This window comes from Aquarana catesbeiana, linkage group LG04, assembly GCF_042186555.1.
Source record: "Aquarana catesbeiana isolate 2022-GZ linkage group LG04, ASM4218655v1, whole genome shotgun sequence".
In the NCBI taxonomy this organism is placed as follows: domain Eukaryota; kingdom Metazoa; phylum Chordata; class Amphibia; order Anura; family Ranidae; genus Aquarana; species Aquarana catesbeiana.
The window spans coordinates 129,577,980-129,597,395 of record NC_133327.1 but is presented as its reverse complement, the minus strand read 5'-3'; the positions used below and the strand labels follow the sequence as shown (position 1 = coordinate 129,597,395).

At 41.0% G+C, this 19,416-nt stretch overlaps 1 protein-coding gene across 1 annotated transcript in view; it reads right to left on the bottom strand.

Moving 5' to 3' along the window:
- LOC141139472 (coiled-coil domain-containing protein 39-like) overlaps nucleotides 1-19,416 on the bottom strand; it is a 76,247-nt gene that overhangs the window by 18,798 nt on the left and 38,033 nt on the right. The window contains exons 13-16 of the mRNA XM_073625623.1: nucleotides 17,620-17,828; nucleotides 10,533-10,656; nucleotides 2,582-2,741; nucleotides 422-528 (exon numbers count right to left, since the gene is read on the bottom strand). Coding sequence (XP_073481724.1) covers nucleotides 422-528; nucleotides 2,582-2,741; nucleotides 10,533-10,656; nucleotides 17,620-17,828 — 600 coding nt within the window. The remainder of the gene's footprint in view (nucleotides 1-421; nucleotides 529-2,581; nucleotides 2,742-10,532; nucleotides 10,657-17,619; nucleotides 17,829-19,416) is intronic.

Genomic DNA, 19,416 nt, shown 5'->3' with positions numbered 1-19,416 from the left:
ATTGGAGGGAGAAAGTGGAGAGAGCCGCTGCTCTCGTGCACAGCTCTGGATCGAGATTGGATTCAGGGGAGCTACACTCAGTTTTTTTTTACCTTAATACAAAGAATGCATTAGGTAAAAAACCTTCAGCTATTAGAACCACTTTAAACCCCAAACCAAAAATGTAATACATTGCAGCATACCAGTCATTAGATGATTTTTTTTAGGCTTTTTTTTTAAACTCTGTTTTCACGTGGTGATCTGGCCAGTAACACACTTCCTGTATTAGTATATATGAAATGAATGTTTTGTATTTTCTTACTTAGTTATATTCTATACAATTTACTTTAACATTCTGTATGCTGGTGTACATTTCTACATTGTTTTCTATTACTTCATTTTATTTTTCTGCCACCCTTGTTGTGCTCTTATAATTCCTTACCTGCATATCTTCCTGCAGCTCCTTGATTTGCCTCCGCTTGTACCTATATTTTTCCTCGGCTGCTTTCTTCTGTTCTTCTAGCTGAATTTTTTCTTCATACTCATCGCCTTAGAATAAGGAAATGCACTGGAGAGTTATGATTCCACAGCAGACATTTTGGCATATCAAAGTATACATTGTGATGTCACATAAATTGGTGTCTGCAGAAGAGATCCACTTATAGTCACAATCCAATGCCATCCTCAGACCATGGCCTGACTTAAAGTGGAAGTAAACCCTCCTATTGTTTTCAGTCAAGGAAGCTGTCATCTTGGCCTCTAATAATTCTTCAACTGCCATAATGCTGCACATGTGATCAGTTATGACACCAGCCATTGGATGGTTTGAAAGTTTGGTTGAGAGCACAACCAATGTGAAAGTTAGCATTTCCGGCATGCCGAGAATGTGAAAGTGTTTTTTGAAACTGGGTTTACTCCCGCTTTAAAAATAGTAAGCCAGAGAATATAAAGCATCCTTCTGATATCCCTAATGAACAAATGACGCCAATAGGTAGTGGTGTTGTCATTCCCATGTTCTGTCAAATAAAAAGGCAGCATCCAAGAAAACAATGGTAAGTGTTCACCACTGGTGCTTCTCCCCTCTATAATTAAGTAAGGCCCCTTTCGCACAGGTGCCTCCGTTTAGCGAATTCCACTTACATCACGGCTGAGCAGGCAGATGACAGGTCACAGACACAGTCCCGCTCTCCTCTATGGGGAGATTGGATGGAAACAGACCGCCTGTCTGTTTCCATCCAATCCGCCGGACAGATGGAAAATAGGACCACCATCTATCTGGTTTTTGTAGGCAGGATCGGATGGCAGAGGGTGTCAGTGGACATCTGCTGCTCCATAGGGGAGACTGGAGGGTCCGATCAGGTCCGCCTAAAAAACTGGACAGGTGAACCTAAGAAGGCAGCACCTGTGTGAAAGGGTCCCCATAGACATTGTGGAACTATGGCATAGCCAGGTCCATTTTGGTCATGGTATCCAGCAAATACCACCAAGTTGCTGCATACACAGAGATGGATTAAAAAAAGAATGGAGCCCAAGTAAAATAGCAGTAAAATAGCAGTTTTGGCCCCCCTCCACCCTTCTATAAGGATTGCAATAGACACAGAGAAGCCATCCCATTTGCATGGCCTGCCCTATTAGATACTAGCTATCTACAAGTGTATTCTCCCTTGTGCAGTACCAGGCAGGTGCACAGCTTTAACCAATTGTGTTATCTCCTTAGTTTACTACAGAAGTGCACAGGTTTTAACCACTTCAATACCAGTCACTTTTACCCTCTTTCTGCCCAGGACAGTTTTCAGCTTTCAGCGCTGTCACACTTTGAATGACGATTTCACGGTCATGCAACAAACCCAAATATAAAATATACCTAAATAATTTTTCTTCATGAATTTTGGCCAAAATGTATTCTGCTACATTTCTTTGGTGAAAATATCCCAAACTAGTGTATATTATTTAGTCTGTAGGAACGTTATGAAGTCCACAAACTGTGGTATATATCTGAAAATTGATCAATCCTGATGTACTGATGGCCCATCTCATTTCTAGAGGCCTAAAAATGTCAGGATAGTACAAATACCCAAGCTGTCATCTTTTTGTCATAAAGTTTTGGAAAATAAGGAAATGTAATTTTTTTTTTTTTTTTTTTTTTTTTACATACTGTCACCAGTGCAGTACAGTCATCATATTATGGGCGTGGCAGTGATTAGGGACACTGACTGCTGACAGTATGAAAAAAAAAATAAAAAATGTTTTTTTTTTTCAATTTTTAATTTTATTTTTTTAGCATACTTTGACCAGAGTAAAATGTTACCATATTAACATTATACTACTCTAGGGAAGTAATCAGTATTTTTTTTTTAACCCATTATGTTTGCATATAGCAATGAATTTCTTGTTAATGGCCAAAGTACATTGACAAGATGGGCACACACAGATTATGCTTCAGTGTTGAACCGTCGGAACAACAAAATTTACCAACAGTTATAAAGTGTGAGAAGCTAAACAACCTATTAGTTATATCCAAATAGGTAGACCTTCACCCTACACTGCTGTTGGTTTTATTGGATTTGACAAATACAGTCTGTGGCTCTACAAGCTGACTTACTTGATTCAGTAACTTTATTGAACGATTTCCTGTAGGAGCTGTTACAGCCATTAATGACCTGCAGTGTGTTCTCCAGGGCATGAATTTCCTTTTCAGCCTTGCGGATTTTGGCATCCAGCTCATCACCGGCACGTTGAAGTTCCTCCTTTTCTTGTGCAGCCTAGAAGAACCATTATGGAGACATTACTTAAACATGCTGGATGACAAATTTGATTTACAGGATGGTAACATATGGTAATTGAGCTGTACTTAATAAATTTGACAGTTCTATATAAAACATGAATACAAATTTTTGTAAAAACCTGTAGGAGTAAAATGATCAACATGCTTTCAAAAGTATAGTTTTCCAGTAGCAGCAGGAACGAAGGAAGAAAGAGTCTACACTACATGTGTCAAATATCGCCTGCTGAATGGATGTGGATGTAAACGGATATAAATAGATGATCATCCGTTTGCCCATAGCAGTGCATTGCTGTCCGTTTTTCATCCATCAATGCTCGGATGAAAAACGGACAAATGGGAGGACCCTAGAGTATTGCTTTGGAACATCCCATTGTATATGAATACAAGTCCTGTGCTGTACGATTAGGATAATAGGAATTTGGCCTTACCTTTAAAATCCTTATCTTGGAGTACAGTTGCGGACACAGGCCCCACCCATCCGTCTTCTATAGTCACTCATTGTTTTGCATAAAAACTGAAGTCCCATGGAGTGTGTGGGGTTATTCAGTGCCTTGAGAAAGTATTCATACCCCCTTGAAAATGTCCACATTTTTCATGTTACAACAAAAACGTAAATGTATTTTATTGGGATTTTATGTGATAGACCAACACAAAGTGGCACATAATTGTGAAGTGGAAGGAAAATGATAAACGATTTTCAAATTTTTTTACAAATAAATATCTGAAAAGTGTGGCGTGCATTTGTATTCAGCCCTCCTGAGTCAATACTTTGTAAAACCACCTTTTGCTGCAATTACAGCTGCAAATCTTTTTGGGGATGTCTCTACCAGCTTTGCACATCTAGACAGTGACATTTTTGCCCATTCTTTTTGCAAAATAGCTCAAGCTTTGTCAGATTGGATGGAGAGCATCTGTGAACAGCAATTTTCAAGTCTTGCCACAGATTCTCAATTGGATTTAGGTCTGGACTTTGACTGGGCCAGTCTAACACATGAATATGCTTTGATCTAAACCATTCCATTGTAGCTCTGGCTGTATGTTTAGGGTTATTGTCCTGCTGGAAGGTAAACCTCCTCCCCAGTCTCAAGTCTTTTGCAGAGTCTAACAGGTTTTCTTCTAAGATTGCCCTGTATTTGGCTCCATCCATCGTCCCATCCACTCTGACCAGCTTCCCTGTCCCTGCTGATGAAAAGTATCCCCACAACATGAATCTGCCACTATCATGTTTCATGGTGGGGATGGTGTGTTCACGGTGATGTGCAGTGTTAGTTTTCCACCACACATAGCGTTTTGCTTTTAAGCCAAAAAGTTTAATTTTGGTCTCATCTGACCAGAGCACCTTCTTCCACATGTTTGCTATGTTCCCCACATGGCTTCTTGCAAACTGCAAACAGGACTTCTTATGGCTTTCTTTCAACAATGCCTTTCTTCTTGCCACTCTTCCATAAGCCCGGGTTCACACCTATGCGAATTAGAGGTGCGTTTCCGCACCTCTAATTCGCATAGCAGGAGAATGTGACTGGCTCCCTATGGAGCCAGTTCACATATCTCCGGGGCGGCTGCGGTGCGCACTGCACAAAAACGCTGTGCGTCTTTGGCTGCGTTTCAGGGCCGAATTCAGGCATAGAATCGGCCCTGATTCGTCCCTGAAACGGTGAACAGGGACGCACAGCGCTCCTGTGCGATCCGCAGCCCGTTGTGGTGTGAACCCGGGCTAAAGGCCAGATTTGTGGAGTGCACGACTAATAGTTGTCCTGTGGACAGATTCTCCCACCTGAGCTGTGGATCTCTGCAGCTCCTCCACAGTTACCATGGGCCTCTTGGCTGCTTCTCTGATTAATGCCCTCCTTGCCCAGCCTGTTAGCTTAGGTGAACGGCCATGTCTTGGTAGGTTTGCAATTGTGTCATACTCTTTCCATTTTCAAATGATGGATTGAACAGTGCTCCATGAGATGTTCAAAGCTTGGGATATTTTTTTTTTTCTATAACCTAACCCTGCTTTAAAACGTCTCCACAACATTATCCCTGTCCTGTCTGGTGTGTTCCTTGGCCTTCATGATGCTGTTTGTTCACTAAGGTTCTCTAACAAACCTCTGAGGTCTTCACTGAACAGCTGTATTTATACTGAGATTAAATTACACTCAGGTGGACTCTATTTACTAATTAGGTGACTTCTGAAGGCAATTGGTTCCACTAGATTTTAGTTAGGGGTATCAGAGTAAAGAGAGTTGAATACACGCCACACTTTTCACACTTTTTGTAAAAAGTTTTGAAAACCATTGATCGGTTTCCTTCCACTTCACAATTATGTGTCACTTTGTGTTGGTCTATCACGTAAAATCCCAATAAAAGTTTTTTGGTTGTAACATGAAAAAATGTGGACAATTTCAAGGGGTATGAATACTTTTTCAAGCCACTGCATGAGTGTGAATTACAAGTTGTTGCCAGTATCCAATCACTGAAGGTAGCCTGCATATAACCCATAATCTATGATTAAAAGTTCTTTTTAGTGTACGCAAAGGTTACGAATTTACAGGCAAGTCAAAATTCCTATTCTTACTAATAAACATTATTTAATTAATGGCACTCTGAAAAGCCTGCTAGTCTTTGTAATAACAGCCAGCACTGACTAGTCTGCTTTCCAAAATCCCGCTGGCCTTCAACTCCTTGCTCTGAATCCCACGCTGCAATTTAAAATATAAAACGTCATCGGTGGCCACTACCTACTTGTTTTTTGTGCCATCCCACTGATGACATCAGCACCAATCTATAATGTTAGAGATTTGTAGATACACAAGAAGTCTGCATTCTGGGGCATTTCTCCCTGTGCGCACATGGTCCTAAACATTAGTACCATTCAGTACTGTCCAGCTATTGCATTTTTTAGTCTTTTATAAAGTTCATCAGGCTCCAGGCAGTAGGGCTAGATGGTGCACCTGTGCCTTCCACCTGCACGAAAAACCCAGAATTTAAGGCTCAGGGGTTAAACACGCGGTGTGCAAGAGGAACACTGTTGTCTGAGTCACTGTCCTAGAACAGCTATAGAGATAAGGAATTCTGATACCTTTCTGAAACCCATTTAAAGCATGCTTGTTCAAATCTGTGACTCAAATTACCTAGGCCACTCAGTGGGGCAACTAGCATTTTAAAGCACAGGAGGCCAACAATGGCAGCCCCATACTTCTCTTATGACAAAATCAATATAAAGAAAACTTTTCCTGAGAGAAACATAGAGGCTGCCATTGCTGACTTTATTCTGCAAACGTAGATGCCTGGCTTCCATGTTGATTCCCTTTGTCGTCAATACTATAAATTACTCATCTAAATCATACATTCAAAAAAAGAGTTGTGATTTTTTTTTGTACTTTCTTGATTTGTAAGAAAGAGTTATAAAGCACATTGTTGTGTCACACTTCGAAGCAAGAAGCAAGAAGCAGAACCCACACTGAGCACAAATGGCTTACATATGAAATTACAAACTATACATAAAAACAATAAAAAAAATGGACACACATAGATAACATTATTTACATCAATTTGATCTTTTAAACACGTACAGTACATTTAAAAACCACTAAGTGTAGATCCACATATGTCCGGTGCAAATTTCCCCTCCTTTTTCACTGTGAATTTCCAAATGAGCTGTTCAGCTGCGCTTTTAGATGCAGTTCAGATGCAAATTTTTGGAGAAGCCAGCCACTGCGTCCTTAACAACGGATGACTCATCAGCTGTCAGCGAGGTTCCCTGCTGACAGCTGAATGTAAAAAAAAAAAAAAAATTGCCGGCAATAAAAAGAATTGTGAAAAAAGTGGTGTATGAGTTCCCCCCCAGTCCATACCAGACCTTTTCGGGTCTGGTACAGATATTTAGGGGAACCCCATGCCAAAATTAAAAAAAAAAAAAAAAAAAAAAAGCATTGGGTCCCCCCCAAATCCATACCAGACCCTTAGATCTGGTATGGATTTTAAGGGGAACCTCCACGATAAAATATAAAAAAAAAAAAAAAAAATTTAAAAAATGGCATGGGGGGCCCCCCCAAAGTACCAGACCCTTATCCGAGCATGCAGCCTGGCAAGCCAGGCAAGGGGGGATGAGCAAGTGTCCTCCCCGAATCATACCAAGCCACATGCCCTCAACATGGGGGGGTGCTTTGTTAATGGGAAAAAGGCCCTTTTCCCCACAACCCTGGCCGGTGGTTGTGGGGGTCTGTGGGCAGGGCACTTATGGGAATCTGAAAGCCCCTTTAACAATGGGGGCCCCAGATCCCAGCCCCCCCCCATGTGAATAGAAATACAGGGCAACTTAGGAAACAGCAACCACAGGTCAATTCGTTTCAGTATAAATCACGGAAATAAGAAGCACAAGGGTAATACAATGACACTGAATTCCAAAAGAGCCAACTTCCCTAAACTGCGCTTTCTGCTAGACGATACAAAATAGGATAAAATCTTAGGAACAAATAACACGGAGGAAAAATGGGAGTGCTTTAGGAACATATTAAATAAAAGGTATTGGCCAGTGCATTCCAATGGGAAATAAATTTAAAAGAGCTAAAAAAAAAAAATCCAACGTAAAAATGCATATAAAAGCAAATGATAAGGCCTTCAAAAAATACAAGGCTTCCAAGATTTCAGTAATCAACATGGATTTATGAAGAATCGTTCATGCCAGACCAATCTATTAACCTTTTACGAAGAAGTGAGCTGCCATCTAGATAAAGGAAGGCCTATAGATGTGGTGTATCTGGATTTTGCAAAAGCATTCGATACAGTTCCCCACAAACGTTTGCCGTACAAACTAAGGTATAGAGGCATGGACCATAGGGTGAGTACCTGGACTGAAAACTGGCTACAGGGGCAAGTCCAAAGGGTGGTGATAAATGGCGAGTACTCGGAATGGTCTGGTGTGGAAAGTGGGGTCCCCCAAGTATCTGTCTTGGGACCAATCCTGTTTTATTTATTCATAATCGATCTAAAGAATGGGATAAACAGCTCAATCTCAGTATCTGCGGATGATAAAAAGATAATCAGGGCAATAACTTCTACGCAGGATGTGGAAAATTTGCAAGAAGACCTAAACAAATTAATGGGGTGGGCAACTACATGGCAAATGAGGTTTTTTTTAACAGAAACATGGCAAATGAGGTTTAATGTTGAAAAATGTAAGGTAATGCATTTGGGTGCTAAAAATATGAAGGCAAGTTACTCGCTAGGGGGAGAACCTCTGGGGGAATCCAGGATGGAAAAAGGACCTGGGGGTCCTAGTAGATGACAGGCTCAGCAATGGCATGCAATGCCAGGTTGCTGCAAGCAAAACCAATAGAATATTGGCATGCATCAAAAGGGGGATTCACTCCAGAGATGAAACGATAATTCTCCCACTCTACAAGACTCTGGTCCAGCCACATCTTGGAGTATGCTGTCCAATTCTGGTCACCCGTCCTCAGGTGGTATGTGCTGGAGCTGGAGAGAGTCCAGAGAAGAGCAACAAAGCTAATAAAAGGGACTGGAGGACCGCAGCTATGGGGAAAGGCTACAGGCATTGAACGTATTCTCTCTGGAGGAGAAGACGCTTGAGAGGGAATATGGTATTGATGTATAAATACTGTACAGGTGACCCTAGCATAGGGAAAAAACATTTCAGTGAAAGGGAATTTAAAAAGACGCACGGCAATTCACTAAAATTAGAAGAGAAGTGGCTTAATCTTAAACTGAGTAGAGGGTTCTTTACTGTCAGAGCTGTAAAGATGTGGAATTCTCTTCCACAAGCAGTGGTATCAGCTGGGAGCATCGATAATTAAAAAAACTATTAGATGGGCACCTTAACGACCACCACATACAGGGGTATACGATGTACTATTGACATAAAAGCACACACACACACACACATCATAGGTTGAACTGGATGGATTTGTGTCTTTTTCAACCTCATTAATGTAACTATGTAACAGATACAGTTTTTTGCCAATTCCTTTATTAAAAATAAAAAAATTATGCCCCCCTAGTGTAGATCCATCATCAACGCCGCCACCGCTGATCCGAAAAAAGAAAAAAAAAAAGCTCTGCTTTCGCCAGAGGCTCCCACTGTCTACCTGCTCCACTGTGTAACAGTTCTTAAATGGCTAAGGGGCAGGGTCACCTGGCGATGTCGCCTGGTGGCACCACCCCCCTGGGACGTCACCAACCCAGCATGCCCAGTCGGTGATGTCACGGGGGGGCGGTGCCACCAGGTGATGTAAATCTGTTTCCAGATTCAGAAAAGCCCCCTGCCTACAGACCCCCACAACCACCAGCCAGGGTTGTGGGGAAGAGGCACCCCTCCATGTTGAGGGCATGTGGCCTGGTATGGTTCAGGTTTCCTGGCCCGCCAGGCTGCATGCTCTGATAAGGGTCTGGTATGGATTTGGGGGGGAACCCACGCCATTTGTTATTTATTATTGGCATGGGGTTCCCCTTAAAATCTGTATATGACCTAAAAGGGCCTGGCATGGATTGGCTGGGGGGAGACCTCACGCTGTTTTTTTTTTTCGGATTGAAACTGATCCGATGTACGATTCTGATGCTTTCCCATAGAAGGCGTTGAGCCTGAAATTTGCATCTGAACCGCACAGCAGTGCTCAAAAAACGCACAGGACTCCTTTTAAATTTGCAGCAAATTCAAACTGCCTATGCACTGCACATATGTCAACCTGCTCCATAGAAAGCCGGCTTGATTCAAAAATGCATCCAATTTGCATATATGTGAATGAAGCCTAAAAAAAAGCTATATATTTCTCAAAGGAGAGGCACCTTTACTGCATCTCTACTGCAGTTTTTGGATGCCAAGATCGCAAAGTGTAACCCGGCAAACTAACAGGAGTAAAGCCCCTTTACATTTCTTGTACTTGTCATGTCTTGGGATTTTTCTTTAAATGTAAACCACAGTCATCGTTCAGAGCTTATGACCACAGGTGAGCACAGGAAAACAATATAAATACAATTAAACGTTTCTGTGTAAAGATTTAAAGAAGCCTTCAATTATGAACAAAGTGTTGCTACTTGATGAATACATTTTTACTTTAGTTTCGACAATGGTCTTTGTAATGTTGACTTTCATGACGTTGTGTGTAAAAAATGTGAGGAGACAATGTTCTACTGCAGCAGGGCATGTGTGACCGATGAATATCAAAAGAGAATGCTGCTAGATCACAATGTTCATTCTATAATATAGTTGTAGGTTTTTTTCTCTTACTCGCTGCTTGCAGCCAGGAGTGAGTCTTGTGCATCGCAGAAAATACCTCTGCAGGGTCCAACAACAAGAATCATAGCTAACAGACTAAAAATGTGTTCCTTTATTAGTCCAACACAAGCGGAAATAAGCCAGCTGAGTGTTCTGCCATGCTTCTCTTCATCATGCTTTGTATATGGTAAGAGAACATGTTCTGTCTAGCATGAGCCCCATCTCTGAACTATTCCGTAGGGTTTAAGCTGGTCATTCACTGTTTTTTTTTTTTCCCATTCAGCCAACGGTCAGCACCAGATTCCTCCATCCACATACACTAGGTGGATGGAGGAATCCATCCCACTGGGATATTGCATTTGGCTGAAGCTGCTAAAAAAAAAAAAAATTCCAGCATGTCTAAGGATTGAGTTTCGTCAAGCAGGGGCTGCCAAATTTTACCGAAATTTAGATGGTCCATGCTGAACTGGCCAAATTTCAGCCAGCTTTAGTATTCTTATTATTTTCAACTTGAAACAATGTTTGCAAATGTAGTCTTCTAAATCTTACCTTAATTATGTAATAAGCTTGTGATTTCTCCTCTTCTCCCTCTGGGGGCATCATTGCAAAAGTAATGATTTCAAATCTTTTTCTCATCTTATCAACTTTTGCAATTCTGTCATGGAGCTCAGAGCTAGACAAATCAAAGCAAGCCGTTAGAAAAATATCTCCAGTTTTCAGGTTTTAAAGTATAATTAAAGGCATTTTTTTTTTTAGTTTTGGACAGAGTACAGAGGGATTAAAACACCTGTCAGGTTTTTATTGCTGTCTGTGCCGCTTTTAGGCTGGATTCACACCTATGCATTTTTTGAGCTTTTTGCATATTTGCACTACAGGTCGTGTTCCATAGGAAACAATGTTAAAGGGACTCTAGTGCAAATCTGCAAAATGCAAAAAGCACTAAAACTGCAAAGATGTGAATCCAGCCTTAGGGAGATTCACTCTCTCTATTTGTCCTGTTTACCATTGTTATTGAAAGCAAAAGAAAATCACAAATTTTGTGCTGCCCCCAGAAAAGGAATAGAGAGGAAATCTTCCAATAGGGACACTAGTTCTGGTGACCTGGGGGTTCCCAAGGAATTCTCTTAATTTGCTGGGATTTCCTCTCACTTTCACTATGGGACAGGAAGTAATGGTACATCTCCCCAATGGGACAAAGAGGGCAAAAATAAACCATACAGGGGTTATAACTAGGGTTGCACCGATACTACCGGTAGTATCAGTATCGGTGCCGATACAGAGTATTAGCACAAGTATCAGCACTCGTGCAAATGCACTGATACCCGAAACCGATACTTTCAAGCTTAGTTCTTTGAGCTGTCAGAGGGGTTTCCCCTCTTGATAGCTGAAGTGTTAATGAAGTCCGGTAATTGGAGCTGTCAAAAAAAAAAAAAAAAAAAAAAAAAGCAGACAGCAATGTTTATTAACAACATTGCTCAGCCACTGAAACACTAAAATAAAAAGAAACATTAGGGGTTAGTTACGAAAGGCAAATCCACTTTGCACTACAAGTGCAAACTACAAGTGCACTTGGAAGTGCAGTCGCTGTAAATCTGAGGGGTACATCCAAAATGAGGGGAAGCTCTGCAGATTTTATTATCCAGTCATGTGCAAGCTAAAATGCTGTTTTTTATTTTCCTTGCATGTCCCCCTGGGATCTACAGTGACTGCACTTCCAGTTTTTTGTCAAAGCTTAATTGAAGTGGAAGTTAGAAGCTGATTGGCTACCATGCTCAGCTGTACCAGATTTTGCACTCTCCAGTTTTAGTAAATCAACCCCCATTACTCTTCTGAAAGTAGCCTAAAATCCCCAATTAGCAATCGCCAATAGACTAGCACAGAGAAGGAAAATCTTTTCTGATCCCAAATACAGTAATTGGCTATTTTATTCATTTTCACCAATCACACAGATATCTGTGTGAATAGCTGATAAGCAATCAAGAGAGAAATCCTGTGGATGGCATACTCTGCGCTTGTAAGGAGCTAAATGCAGGGGCGTCAAACTGGCGGCCCTCCAGCTGTTGCGGAACTACAAGCCCCATCATGCCTCTGCCTGTGGGTGTCATGCTTATAACTGTCAGCCTTGCAATTCCTCATCGGACTTTTAGTTATGCAGCAGATGAAGGGCCGCCAGTTTGACACCTGTGAGCTAAAGAATATATTTGACCTTAAAGTGCACCTGTACCCAGACTATGGGCATTAAATGATTTACATATTCTTAACAAGCAGTAAAAGGATTCTAAAACAAGCCATCCCTGGCACCTCTAGCTGCCTTTATTGTGAAGTTATTCATGCGCAAAGATCCTCCAAAATCACAACGGCCCTATAGCCATTTCAGTTTGTTTCTAATCTCAGTGCTTACAGAGATGAATGAGAACTTGATTTAAAGTGTTTTACTGCTGTAATTACTTTAGTATGCATAATCTGGGCACAGGTTCACTTTAAAAGCCACTTACACCAAAAATGATGTTTTGAACAGTTGCTAGCAAGAATAATCAAATGCTGTTTTTATATCACTCAAGGACATCAGTGATGAGATATTCCTGCTCAGAATCTCTGGTCTGTTCAACTGTAACAATCATTCAACAGAAAAATGTTGTTGTCACGCCCCTCTAATAGTTTTGACATAATCTAAAATATACAAAGTATTGGAGGTCCATTTGTGACAAACAGTTGATCTTATAGCCAAGGAAAGGCCTTAAAAACCAACCATGGTGGGGGGAAATCTTAAAATTAGCTCCTCCAGGAGAGGAACGCAACCCAATAGTTTATATCCAAAATTAAATATACATTTTTGATATTTGGCCTGTTAAGTTTCAGAAACATTGTGATAGCAAACATGACTTTTACGCCATATTTTCTGGGTTTTTATTAGCATGATTTATTTTTTTCATTTTTTTTTCTTTTAATTTTTCCCTTTTTTTCCTTATATTTTTATTTGAGGTGGTTAACCTGGAGATATACTGTATAGAATAATTTGATGCAATTGAGAAGGTAATATTGGTGTAATACAGTATAGATGGGGTGCATGGTAGTGAAGTCACCTGTCTATTCCATTAGCAACTGATATTTTATGCAGAGCACAATAAGAACATTTCTTATTAGTTCTCAAAACTGCAGCCCTTTGCTCATTTTTTTCTGGCCCTTTGGGCACTATTTCAACCACTGATACCAACAATGGGGCATAATTCCTCCCACTGACTAATGAAGGGGCACAATTTGGCCCAATAACTCCAATGATGGGGCATAATTCCTCCCAATGACACCATCAATGAAGCCCAATGACACCAACGATGGGGCACAATTCCTCCCACTGATACCAATGATGGGGTACTATTTACCCACAGGACAGTTTCTACTCCCAACAGCCACAGTCTGGCTCCCCTAAAATCCAAAGGACAGTAAACTGGCCCTTTTTTTAAAAGGTTTGGAAACCCCTGTCTTACAAGATCAACAATAGAAGCAATGGGGTTAATTTACTAAAGGAAAGAGGCTATTCATTTAGAAAGTGAATATTCACGTTGAAAAGTATATGTTCACTTTACAAAATGCGCTTCACCCGACGTGTTCATTCCCTGACTTAGTTGGGGTGGGTGAAACACTTTGGGGGTGGGTCAGCCATGCCTCTTGACTATTGACCTCTGCGGACCTGCCTGCTGACCTTTGGAGGAGGTCCCTATTCCAATCCCTGAGTCCTAACTTTGTTCTTCAAGGGGAAACCCTAACTCTAACCCCTAACCCTCACCCTCACATGCGAAAAGTGCTCCAATGTCAGAGCAAATGTCGCATCAGTGTGAACTGGGCTTTAACTGAACAAGCTGAAGTTAGAAGCTGATTGGCTACCATGCACAGCTGCACCAGATCTTGCACTTACTAGTTTTAGTAAGGGCGTACACGTACATTTCCATCCATTTTACTCACGTTTTAACGCTCACCGACGCCCATTGACATGCATTTTGAAGTCCGTTGAGATACATTTTGCAATTTAAAGCAACGCAACGTTATGGTGTGATTAGGACACATTGGAGATTATTGTTTTCAGATGTCCTTCCATTGATCTGCCTTTTACAGCTGTGCTAAAATGCACTGGTGTGAATTGGCTCCAAATCAACCCCAATGCGTATAGTAAATTTACCTGACTGTCATTACTATATTGTAGTTCTTAGTAAGAAAGCATAGAGCAAATTACTGTGAACAGATCATGCTGCCAAACAACTTTTATCTGATTTATCCCTTTCATGACTAAGCCTATTTTTGAAATTTGGTGTTTACAAGTTAAAATCCGTATTTTGTGCTAGAAAATTACTTAGAACCCCCAAACATTATATATATTTTTTTAGCAGAGAATCTAGAGAATAAAATGGCGATTGTTGCAATATTTTTTATCACACGGTATTTGTGCAGCGGTGTTTTAAACGCAAATTTTTGGAAAAGTGAAACTTTCATGAATTTTAAAAAATCCAAACAGTAAAGTTACCCCAATTTTTTTGTATAATGTGAAAGATGATGTTACGCCGAGTAAATAGATACCAAACATGTCACCCTTTATAATTGCACGCACTCGTGGAATGGCGACGAACTACGGTACCTATGAATTTCCATAGGCGACGCTTTAAAAATTTGTTACGGTTACCAGGTTTGAGCTACAGAGGAGGTCTAGGGCTAGAATTATTGCTCTCGCTCTGACAATCGCGGCGATACCTCATGTGTGGTTTGAACACCGTTTACATATGCGGGCACGACTTCCGTATGCGTTTTCTTCGCTGCGCGAGCTCGCGGGGACAGGGGCACTTTAAAAAAAATTTTTTTTTTTTATTTATTTTATTTATTTTTGTACTTTATAAATTGTGTTTAAAAATTTTTTTTTTTTTTTTTTTTACTTTTATTGCTGTCACAAGCAATGTAAACATCCCTTGTGACAGTAATAGGTGGTGACAGGTACTCTTTATGGAGGGATGGGGGGTCTAAAAGACCCCCCATCCCTCCTTTACACTTCAAAGTATTCAGATTGCCGAAAACGGCGATTCTGAATACTGTGTACTTTTTTAAATTCGGCGCCATTGGCAGCCGAGTAAACGGGAAGTGACGTCATGACGTCGCTTCCGCGTTTACAACAAGAAGGCTGGAACGAAGCCGCTCGCAGCTTCGTTCCAGCCCGCCCCCAGCCGCCAAAGGCAGCCGAACAGGCACCGGGCCTCCCGATCGCACGGGAGGCCCGGTAACAGCGGCGGGAGGGGGGGGGTGTCCCCTCCCGCTCCTCCGGTATAACAGCCGAGCGGTTTTTAGCCGCATCGGTTGTTATACACGGGTAGCCGATCGCCCGCTGTAAACAACGGTACCGGGATGATGCCTGCAGCTGCGGGCATCATCCCGGTATAACCCTGGAAAGCCGAGTACGCATATCTGCGTACGGTCGGCGGGAAGGGGTTAATGCTGGTTGGATTTTATATGGATAGGATTTCATGTTAACTTCTTCCAAGTTTTAGATTTTTTTTAATGTATTTTTTTTTACTGAATTTAAGATTTGTGACCGATCTTAACTTTTCAGCTTTTTTCTTCTCTCTCTTCTATTACAACGTTTTACTTTATTAACAGTGAGTTATAAAGGGAACCATTATGAATTAATAATTCTGGTGTATCTTAAAGCGGGGTTCCACCCAAATTTTGAACATTATCTCTATGCATTCTCTTCCTTGCCTAGATGCTGACATGCTGTGTAAAAAAATTTAAATCGCCGTAATTACCTTTTTTTTTCTATCTTCTTAGCACTTCCTGGTTTTCCTCCCATGGGAGTAGGCGTGTTTCTAGCCTCTCCCAGACCTCCCACAGTCCCCTGGGAGCTAGTCTCAGGCTTCCCAGCATGCAGTGTGTAACAGCATCATCACAACATCTCAGTGAATGCTGGGAGCACAGCATTCACCGCATCCAGGAAATACATGCTTGTGGGCTTCAAATGCCCACAATGAAGATGGAAACTGCCTTCAGTGAATTTTATAAGTTATTCTTTACAACGAAATCGGACACAGGCGGACTTATTACACAGAACATGTGAGTAGATAATCATGAGAAGAAAAGTTTGTGAATGAACTCCAAAAAAAAAAAAAAAAATGATAGATAGGTGGACCCCCGCTTTAATACATTTTAATCAAGCGGCAATTTTATTAGTAAAGATAACGGTTAAGTGTCTGTTCACATTGCTACCCGCTTACAGGTCAGTCTAATCAGAAGGAATATTGCAGATCATCCTATAATGGTATCAGAAAGAGCAGAAGTACAACTGCCAATTACTTGCCTACCAGGCCAATTCTGACATTTCTCTCCTACATGTAAAAATCATAATTTTTTTGCTAGAAAATTACATAGAACCCCCAAACATTTTATATGGTTTTTTTTAGCAGAGACCCTAGAGAATACAATGGCAGTCATTGCAACTTTGTATCTAGCACGATATATGCGCAGGAATTTTTCGAATGCATTTTTTTGGGGAAAAAAAAAAAAAACAAAAAAACAGTTTTGGGCTTTAAAAAAAAACAAAACAAGAAAGTTAGCCCAATGTTTTTCCATATTGTGAAAGATGAAGTTACGCCGAGTAACTAGATACCCAACATGTCACGCTTCAAAATTGCACACGCTCGTGGAATGGCGCCAAACTTCGCTATTTAAAAATGCGATGCTTTAAAATTTTTTACTGGTTAAATGTTTTGAGTTACAGAGGAGGTCTAGGGCCAAAATTATTGCTCTCGCTCTAACATTCACGGCGACACCTCACATGTGTGGTTTGAACATCGTTTTCATATGTGGGCGGGACTTATATATGCATTCGCTTCTGCGAGCTCACGGGGACAGGGGCACTTTAAAATTATTTTTTTTTTTTTTTTGTTAATTTAACTTTTTTTTATTTTAGCTTGACACTTTTTCCCTCGAATTTTTTTTTGATCACTTTTGTTTCTATTACAAGTAATGTAAACATCCCTTGTAATAGGAATAAGAATGACAGGTGCTCTTTACAGTGAGATGTGGGGTCAATAAGACCCCACATCTCACCTCTAGGCTTAGAAGCCTGAAATTAAAAAAAAAAAAACAAAAAAAACAAAAAAACAAAATGATCACCGCTTCCCAGCCGAAGCGGCGCCATTTTTTTTTTTTAAATACAGAGGCCGGGCGTGATGTCATAACGCCCGGCCTCTGAAAAATCATAGAGACTCCGGCAACCATCTGGTCCGCCGGAAATCTCTATGCTAAACATCCGGGGCTGGCAGATCTTGTGACCGACTCAACGATCGTAGCGGTGAGTCAGTACAAGCACCAGAGGGGGGCGGGAGGGGACGTCCCCTCTCGCCTCCCGTAAGAACGATCAAGCAGCGGAACAGCCGCTATGATCATTCTTATGGTGCGCAGAGCTCTAAAAGACGATATCTGGATGATGTCTGTAGCTACAGGCATCACTCAGATATCCCCGCTCAAAGCCGAGGACATAATTTGGCGTACGGCGGGCAGCGGTTTAAAGTGAGATATCTGCTTATCTATGACCAGTCTAAGGTAAACATTTTTTTGCACTGTATTTTTGCTATACTTGTACATCTGATTGTATAGTTACCATATACTTTGCCGCTCCTGGTCTTCAAGTCTGATCTGAGATTTCAGCATTTCTTTGTGCACAGCAATTTCTTGTGTCCGCTCCTTCATCGCAGATTGTAACTGGAACCTTCGCTTCTCCAGTGAGAAAACATCATCTGCTTTACTGTACAACATGTCCTTTAACCGCTTGATTTGTAGTTTCAGAATATTGTCTTCAACCATTAAATCCTAAAAGAACAGCAATTTGTTATCAGAATGTATCTTACAACCACCTGAGAAAGGCTTTTTGATAATGATTATGTTCTATATTCCAATAAGAGCACATTCACCATATTACACCCGAGGGTCTAATGAAAGATTACAGGTGCCCACACAAATATATGTATGCAATTATAAACTAGAAATAGAAGCAAGGATTTTTACCATTAATATACTAAAAAAAAAATATTTAAAATTAACCACTTGCCACCCAGTGACATTTCTCACATACATGTTAAAATCTGCATTTTTTTTGTTAAGAAATTACTAAGAACACCTAAATACATATATATATTTTCTGAAAGCAGGGGTCCTGGAGAACACAATGGTGGTTGTTGCAATTTATGATGTTGCTCGATATTTGTGCAGTCATTTTTAAAACAAGCAAGTTTTTGAGAAAAAATACACTTTGAGGAATTTTAGTCCACTCAAACACAATCACAATCTAATACTTTTTTTTTGGGGTAAAATATAAAAGATGATGTTAAGATGAGTAACAAGAAAATATGTGTTGCTTTAAAATTGTGCATGCCCAAGGAATAGCGACAAACTACAGTACATTAAATTATCCATAGGTGACGCCTGAAAAGCCTTTACAGGTTATCAGTTTGGAGTTACATAGGAGGTCTGGTGGAGTTATTGCTCTGACTCTAAAGTTTGCGACAATACTTCACATATGTGGTAGATCACCGGTTACATATGCGTGCAGGGCCTACGCATGCGTTTGCATTAGCACGTGAACACAGGGGGATGGGGGTGCTTTTAAATTTATTAAAAAAAAAAAAAATTCTAATTTTTCTTTTTAACAATGTCCCTTTATTTTTTTGGGGATTAAAGTGATTGTTATTTAAAAAAATAAAAACCTTTACAAACATGTTGTTATGCTTACCTCTTTTGTGCAAGGGTTTTGCACAGAGTAGCCCCAATCCTACTCTTTTGGGGTACCCCGGCGGCGCTCCTCCCCTTCATCAGGTGCCCTCGCGGAGAGCCACATTCCATGGGGGCACCTGTGCGGGCACGCTCACGAGCCCTGCTACTGCGTCCAATGACACAGACAGCAGGACTCAGCCCCACCCCTGCTCCCGTGTCACTATCGCTATCAATCTATCCAATGAGGATGGAGACAGCGACTGGAGTCACTGGGCTCATGCTCATCGCTGGAATGGATGGTCTCAGGTAAAAAAAAAAAAAAAAAAAAAAAAAGGGGGGGGGGGGGGCTCTGGGAGCAGCTGCAGCATAGAAGGTTTTCACCCTAATGCATATGCATTAAGGTGAAAAACCTGGAGACTTTACAATCCCCTTAACTTTACTACTGTTACAAGGGATGAACGACATCCTTGTGATAGCAAGGGCAGTAACAGGTACTCTTTACTGAGAGATCTGGGTTCTATTAAGCTCCGCCCTCAAAAGCATCTGCAGTTGCAGCCATGATCCTGTTTTTTGGATCAACTTTACTCCTGTTACAAGGGATGAACAACATCCTTGTGATAGCATGGGCAGTGACAGGTACTCTTTACTGAGAGATCTGGGGTCTATTAAACTCCACACGCAAAAGCAT